The sequence below is a fragment of the Anopheles aquasalis genome, chromosome 3 (genome assembly GCF_943734665.1).
Source record: "Anopheles aquasalis chromosome 3, idAnoAquaMG_Q_19, whole genome shotgun sequence".
Classification (NCBI taxonomy): Eukaryota; Metazoa; Arthropoda; class Insecta; order Diptera; family Culicidae; genus Anopheles; species Anopheles aquasalis.
This window is the reverse complement of record NC_064878.1, coordinates 65,863,549-65,871,048: the sequence shown is the minus strand read 5'-3', so window position 1 is coordinate 65,871,048 and position 7,500 is coordinate 65,863,549. Positions and strand designations below refer to the sequence as shown.

Sequence of the window (7,500 nt, the reverse complement as noted above, 5' to 3'; positions counted from 1 at the left end):
TGTTGCTGTTAATACGGGTGGCTTTAATCTATCCAAGGTAATTAACCTCGTACCGTTCTTTGCAGAACTTCATTTTCTGATACCGGGCTACACGCGGTTGGCATGCTTCTGTAAGTCTGTAATCACATACCCTATTGTGGTTGCTCCAGTTTGTGCCGCAACTGGCAAATGCAGGTGAAGTGCACGCGCGCGCGCTCCTCATACGCCAATATGTGCGTTGCAACAGCACCAGCTACGACTGCGTATGACCGTAATTGCATTCGATGAATGCCGTAGACCCTTTTGCACCGTACACTTATTCTTCACGCACTTCGGTTGGCCTTTTCGAATTTGGAACGTCGTCTCAGTTTTCTTCAAATGCGTTAGACTGAAACAATTATACAAAAAGAAATAGTTCTTTATAATCATCATTACTGGAATATCATTAAAATTGTCCATGAAATACATGATTACACGATGTCATGCGCATTTTGCGAGAGAAATGGATAGCGTAATCGTATTCGCAAACAGCGCAAACCCCCCTCTCCTCTTCCACCAAAACCATGCTTATCTGGGCAAATACTAATATGTCGCTGTCGTCGCTGAACATTATGCTTGCAGTCCCAAGGACGGACAGGAAAGGGGGCTGACGATGCAATGCTTCGATGCGGTGTGTTTGCCATAACCAGCTGTGTGCTTTCAACTCTGCCGAGAGCATGGCTTCAGCAGCATGCGTGAGCGAAGAGCGCGAGCTGGTTGTTTACATCTGAACCCTGGTGGCCGTATCTTGGCCCGTTGAAGCACGTGTTTGCTCGAGAGCACCAACTAACAGCCGGTGTGGAAAATGCGCCACTCGCAAACTGCGCGCTCTCTCTTTTTAAACATAAATCGAGCATAAAGCGCTCTCTCGCTCGTTTTCCCTGGATTTGTGGAGGACTGGTGGATTCGTCGAAAAAGCGCCATTTTACGGCAGAGAACGGTCGGTGGCGGTAGTGTGGTCGTCCGTCGTCCGTCGCGTGTGTCTCTCTCCCTCTCCGGGATTACGGACGATTGATAGTGCAACTGGTGGTGTGTCCGCGGATTCGGATTAGCCGAGAGCTTATCATCTCGTACCCTTCCTTCTTACAACCAGCTTATCACGCAGCGTGTGAGGTGGCCTGTGATCTGATTAATGATAACCACGATAGTGCGTGAGGTGATATGCTGCAGGTGGCTTGAGGCGCGTTCGCGAGAGAAAACGTGGAAAATTCAATTCCTGTAATCACCGCACAAACACGGAGGAAGAGAAGAAAGAAACCATTGCCCCATGATGGATACGTATGTGAAAAATCTGCTCAATGGATGGAATATGCCGGAGTTGATAAAAGTGTTTCAAGGTAAAATGCGATACCCATGCCGGGGAACCTGGGGCTGCAGATCCGTTGTTTACTCACTTGTCCTCAGGTTGCACGTAGTGTGCATGTGAGTGTGTTGTGTTATGGTGGTTTTGTTGCATGTTTTCCCTCTGTTTTTCCAACGGGCACATTTTGCACATGATCTTTATACCGCCTCTCCTTCTGTGTGTCTCGGGAGTGAAATGAATTACCGGAAGCTACTGGACAGCTGGTTTGTGTGCGACAATCATGTGTGTACAGCACAGCAAAGCATTAAACACACCGCATTTGCCATCGCGAAATGAGTTAATGCCGCTACCACGTTATCGGTGATGGAGTTGAAAGGAGAGGGGGAGTCTTTTTGCGCGTTGCGTGTATGTGCTTTCTCATTTGTTTAGTTCACGATTCACGAACTAAACAAAAAATATGATTTTTACGTTCACCTTGAAGGAGCGATAGAGAAAGGGAGACGTCTGGTGGGGTTGGGAGTGAAATTTAATTTGAATTTTCAATGAGATTTTGTCCATCACGTCTCCCCTCCCCCTCCGGTCGACTGGAAAGCAAACCATAACGTCCTGGTCCTGCTGCAACGTGGCGGCATTATATTGCAGATTGCTGGAAAATATTCCACTTCACGTTTTGTAGCCCGCCCGAGGGCTAGCGTGTAATATGAAATGCAGGAGCGCCTTACCACGCTGGCCGGCTGACGGACCGGTTGGCTGGTGTGCGTGTTTGAATTCGCAGAAGCCATGGCGCCAAGGTGGGCCTTTCATATCTCTATCTTTCCGCACCGGCACCACGGTGCCGGTGGTGTTGCTCAAGTGAAATAATCATAATGTTTCGGTGAATAGTTTTATTTCTGTACGCTCGTTGTTACTGCGCTGGCTTCGTTCTGTGGCCACCTTGCGGCCCTATTGTTACGCTTCAATATTACCGTGCACGGAGTACAGGTTTTGAAACCATAATGGAGCCTCTACACACTTGGTATTTCGAAATTCCCCCGCGCCCGTCACACCTTTCTGTTTCTAGCGAAGAACGAACCGAGAGGCCAAACTGGTGCCGGGGCTTATAAGACGGACTCGAATAGTACACGACGCCGGTTGGCCTAGTTTTGATGGAAAGAAAACAACTTTTTGGCCACGGCGCAGCCGAGCCATGCTGCAAAGAATGAAGTTTCTCTCTACCATTTTTACCTTATTAAAGTAAATACTCTCTCCAGTAAATGTTACTCAGGGCCACCGGAGTTTCCCCACTCGACTGCGCACACCAACGATGACTGCACAGTAATCTCGAATATATACAGTTCCCTCCTGGCATCCCACTGGCTCTCTATCATTTTCCATCGCGTTTTTCCGCAACTTCACCGCGTCATTACGAATCGACGGAAACATACCGCCATATTCCAGCAGCACCGGTTGTAGCCGGGTTGTGCAAAGGGCCGGTCTTTTGTTGGTTAGCAAAATTACGGTTATTATCATTAGCCGATGCATGCTGAAAATGGGCCAGTTTCGCGTCTCATCTCCCCCTCCTATAAGCGTTGCCAATTTCGAGAAGTAAATGGTCTATTATTTGTTAGAAATTCCCTCAAATTAGGAAGAATATTCCCGACATGGAATTACGAAACTGTCAACCAAACCGCAAACCGAAGCCATCAATCACACTCAAAACTCTTCGACATCCGAACGCGACACTCAAAGCGCGAGGCCATGCCTGTGCGCCGTGGCTCAACTTGCTCCCAAGTACGACGTATTACGTATTAAGAAGGGCTTTCCAAAGGGGCGAAATATGTGTATCGAGAGTGCGCAAGCAGCCCAAGTGAACATTATATACCCCACACAGGCCGACCGCTGTTGCGTAATGAACTGCGAATCGATACTTCCTGGCCCGCGCGCGCAGAATGAGCATAATTTTCTATGCGCATACGCGCATGTGTCTCCGCATCTGGCGCAATCCTCTTAATGCAGCCTAGGCCACGAGTGAGCGAGTGCTGTGGTGTAATGCTGTCCCCACACATTCTTCGTCTCGTCTTCGAGTTGTGTGCGACAAGCGGGTAGACACATAAAATGAAACCATTTTATGATATCTATGGCACAACCATCACCATCATCGTCCGTCTGCATTGCCATAAGGGCTCTGATGATGATGATGAGTGTGAAGTGACAAACCCATATGTGTGCGAGGGTTGGAAGAGATGGGAGAGAGAGAGAGAGAGATTACCGTTTCCTGGACCGTCCAATTGCTGGTGGTGGAATATGAATGCGATCAGCAAACGCAATCGGCCTTTCCTCTATTCGTCATATTCCATGAGTATTCCAACTATTCTCCTCGTGTGTGTCCCATGCTCTCATTTCCAGACCCCACTAGAGTTGATAATGCCCACTTAAGCCCGGACCAGCAGCAGCTCGAAGCTCTGTACTCCGTAGCATGTTGTCTGCCATGTGTTGCTCTGCTCGCTCTATCTCCGCTGGCAGCATAGAGCGTCGGGGACGCGACGTGGATTCGATGGCCCGCTTCTCAGTGTTTATGTGTTTTTATCATTTTGCTCATGGCCCTTGCCCTATCGTTATCTCTCGCTCACTCTCTCTGTCGTTGTAACATTAATTTTATCTTTTTCTGTCTGTTTCATTTCATATTTTCCCCGCTCCTGATACCGATCTGTATTCCCGTAATAATGTGCTGCCTGGGATTCGTCACAAATCGCGGTGCGGCGTACCCTTTGTACCATCACCTCGCACCACACAGAGGAGGAAGTGGATGAGGCCGCATTCAAGTGCCTGAAGTACGATATGATTAAAGAGATCATACCACGGATCGGGAAGCGGGCCAAGTTTCTGCAGCGATACGAGGAGTACAAGGAGAATCTTACAGAACGGCCAGCTTTCGCCGAGTTACAGCTGGACGAGAAGGTAAGCAGCAAATTCTCTTTGCCCAACAACCAGAGTACCAGCACGAAATACATATTGTAGCAGTCAGTCCAGCCAGTAGGATAAGATAAGACGAGAGTAGTGGCAGGGAGTGGCTCGTGCTGTAGCGCTTCCGTTACCAAAAACGGACGGACGAGTTCCGTGGAATACATCGTAATGCTGGTCGATATCAGTTGTCCAGTGGCCGCGGAGGCGCTAATGTGTCCCAAGGGGTAATTGAACTCTTCCCGAAAAATGAACCATCAGCACCATGCGGGCCCAGCCAACGCAGGCCATTAAAGGCCGTTGCCTTATCGGGTGCGAATGTGTCCCGGAATATGTGTCTCGACAAGACCTCTCGGTTCAAGGCGTCCGGTACTAAAGTGTATGCAAGCTCTCGAGCCACGAGGTCAGCGAGCACACTGGCGTCCACTTCCGAGCTGTATTCGCTCCGTATTCAGTAAGGGTTCCCGACGCCTGCTACGGTTCCGATCCGATCCGATCCGATTCGCTTCGATTCAAAGCGAATCGATTCGATTCAACCCCATAGGTCACCCACATTAGAATATCCGTAGCACTCTGGAGCACAGTGCTTGCTTGCGCCCTTTCCTGACGATCTGACAAAGTGTGACTTCTCATTTATCATTCGCATATGCGCCACGACGACTAACGGTGGGGACTAACTTTTTGAGTTGCGCAGCAGCGTATTCTCTGGTCGCGAACCGCGTGCGCCGGCACCGTACTCTGTGCACTTTGTGCTCCTATTGGCCTCGTTTTTGACGCTTCGTTGTTGCTCGTGTTTCCACTTGATTGTTGGTGGAAAGGAAGTACTCTTTGGAGTGCTAGCGAGGGAAGCGAAGGCACGAACATGCCAGCAAGATTCTCAACAGAAGCGCTCCCCCCCCTCGTAGATATAGTGGCTAAGAAGAGCCCTTGGGGGAGGAATTGTGGCCACAACAGCGAGCGGGGCTTGTGCAATGGTAGCACAACACACCACATAGCATCGAGCATTGTGCGCTGGTGGAACCAACGACGTATTCGGTCTGCAGTCAGTCACTGGTACTGTGTATTTCGAAATTGGTTCAACAGCAACTGTTTGAACCGGAGGCCCTGTTTTTTTTTTGGAAATTGTTTTTCCTCATAGTTTTTTCGTGAAGAAATAACTGACGTATTGTGAGCGATCGAGCTCTGCGGGTCTGCTGCTGGTGCTGCTGAATCGTCACTTTTGTAGTGTTTGACGTGGATGGTTGGTAGTGCTTGTTTGTTGCAACTGAAAGCAATATATTCATCAGCCTATCTACGTAGCAGCACCAGCAGCAGCAGCAGTAGTAGGACATTATGGGAAAAACAAGTGTTACCATGCCACAATGGAGTGGCATTTTGTTTGAGCGGCTAAGCACGTCACCTACTTCCTTTCTTCTAGCCCATGGTAGATTGTTGTTGTACGTTTTACAGAAGTTCTACCGAAACGGCGAACGGGGGCATTGTTTTGGTTGCCTGTAATTTGAGTCTTCCCTCCCCGTTGAGTATGTGGAGCTGGTCCCTTTTTGGAGACATAATGTATACGTGAGCGTTTGTGTTTGGTGACGATGGGCAACAATAATCTAGAACACAAATTATGCTGACATGGGCGGTTATGTCCTGTAATTGCTGAGGTGTTTTTTGTATCCGTTGGCGCCGCTGGAATGGTGCGCATAAATCCGGCATCTTTCTGTTGCACGGAACCCTAGACTGTCCTTAAAAACGATCCATTTTCATTGCGTCGGAGGGCTGATGAGGGATTAGCATCACTCGCGGGCAGAGATACGCGATGACTGGACATGCGGACGTGATGTTCCATAAAACATTACAACAAGCACTCGCGGAATCGAAACTCTCATGTGGCCAGACCCGTGCCGAGACGATAAACGATGGGAGAAGGGGAACTGTCTGTCTGTAATGCGAATGCATTTATTCCATCCGCCCCCGAGGGCTTGGTTACCGTCTGCTGCTGCTGCTGCTGCTGCGGCTGATGTCTGTCTTGACATAGTTTTAGATGGATTCCAGGAGAGTGGGAAATGCCGAACGCCAGTGATGGACAAGATGCTCCGTTTACGATCATATTTCCCCCATTTGCTGGAGAATGTCTTGAGAGAGAGAGAGAGAAAGAGGGGTGCGAGCATGGCCGCGAACACCGTATAATGACATGCACTGGTTTTGCTAGTGCGCGCACCTCTAGATAAGATCGTTCTTTAACAGCGAGCAAGGAAAAAAAACTCATCTCTGGTGCTAAAGAAGCATAGCGAAGGAGGCAGAGGTGTGTAATACACGTGAGTAGTACGCAAAAGCGGGCCAGCGGGCGAATATTGGGTTCGGACGAAGGAATAAAATACATACGAAAGCAGCCACCACTCGGCAGCCTGCATACATAATGCTGCTGCTGCTGTGGCTGCTGTTACACCCTTCTACTACTCCACTACTCACACGTTTATGGAGATGCAAACGAAAGGGAGAAGGAGCGAACGCTGCTACGACGACTTGTTGCTGGTGCTGAAGAGACGAATAGGCGACGAAGGGACGACGAGAGAGTATTCGAAATGGAAATTATGAATATTAATGGGAGAATGGCTTGAATATAGATTGGAAGTTTGTACAGATGGGAAAATTCTTAATCAGCTCTGGCGCAGATAGTCCGGCGTTGGTTGGTACAGCTTGAACAATAGAGCCACACCGGCCGCCATGGTAGGCCATGGCGCAAAACCGCCTGGGCTATGTGCAACAATCGAATTAACTAACTTTTTCTGATCAACGATCATGACTTGTTGTTTTCTTTTTTCGGGGGGTGCCTGGTCTATGCGCCACGATTGATCAACATTTCGAACCGCTGACGTACGCTGGATTCCCCCCACCCCCATCTCTGGCTGCAGCAGACCTTTCGTTTTGCCGATAGAAGATAGAGCGTCATCCGTGGGTGAATGGTGGCGTTTGACGAGCGAGAAGACAGATTGTAAAAATGTTTGTAACATTGAGATTTAACTTGCTTTCTTGGTTCTCTTTTTAGGATCGTTTCTCACCCTCGAATTCCACGCAAAAGCCAAGCCGCATCGATTGGAGACGCATCGAGAAGGTGTGCGGCCCGGTACCGATTTATTTGAAGAATTTGCTCAAAATGTGTGGCTACGAGGCGGAGAGCAGCTTACGGAATCTAAACGATGACGATTTTATCGATATGGAACGGTTTGCGCGCGAAGAGCTGATCCACCTCG

General features: G+C 49.0%; 1 protein-coding gene across 1 annotated transcript in view; it reads left to right on the top strand.

Annotated features, from left to right (window-relative positions):
• The first annotated feature begins 972 nt into the window (after window positions 1–972).
• Window positions 973–7,500, top strand: part of LOC126575434 (J domain-containing protein DDB_G0295729-like) — an 8,031-nt gene continuing 1,503 nt past the window's right edge. Inside the window, exons 1-3 of the mRNA XM_050236125.1 lie at window positions 973–1,355; window positions 4,095–4,258; window positions 7,296–7,500. The exon at window positions 7,296–7,500 is cut by the window's right edge and continues 1,503 nt beyond it. Coding sequence (XP_050092082.1) covers window positions 1,286–1,355; window positions 4,095–4,258; window positions 7,296–7,500 — 439 coding nt within the window. The 5' untranslated portion in view covers window positions 973–1,285. The remainder of the gene's footprint in view (window positions 1,356–4,094; window positions 4,259–7,295) is intronic.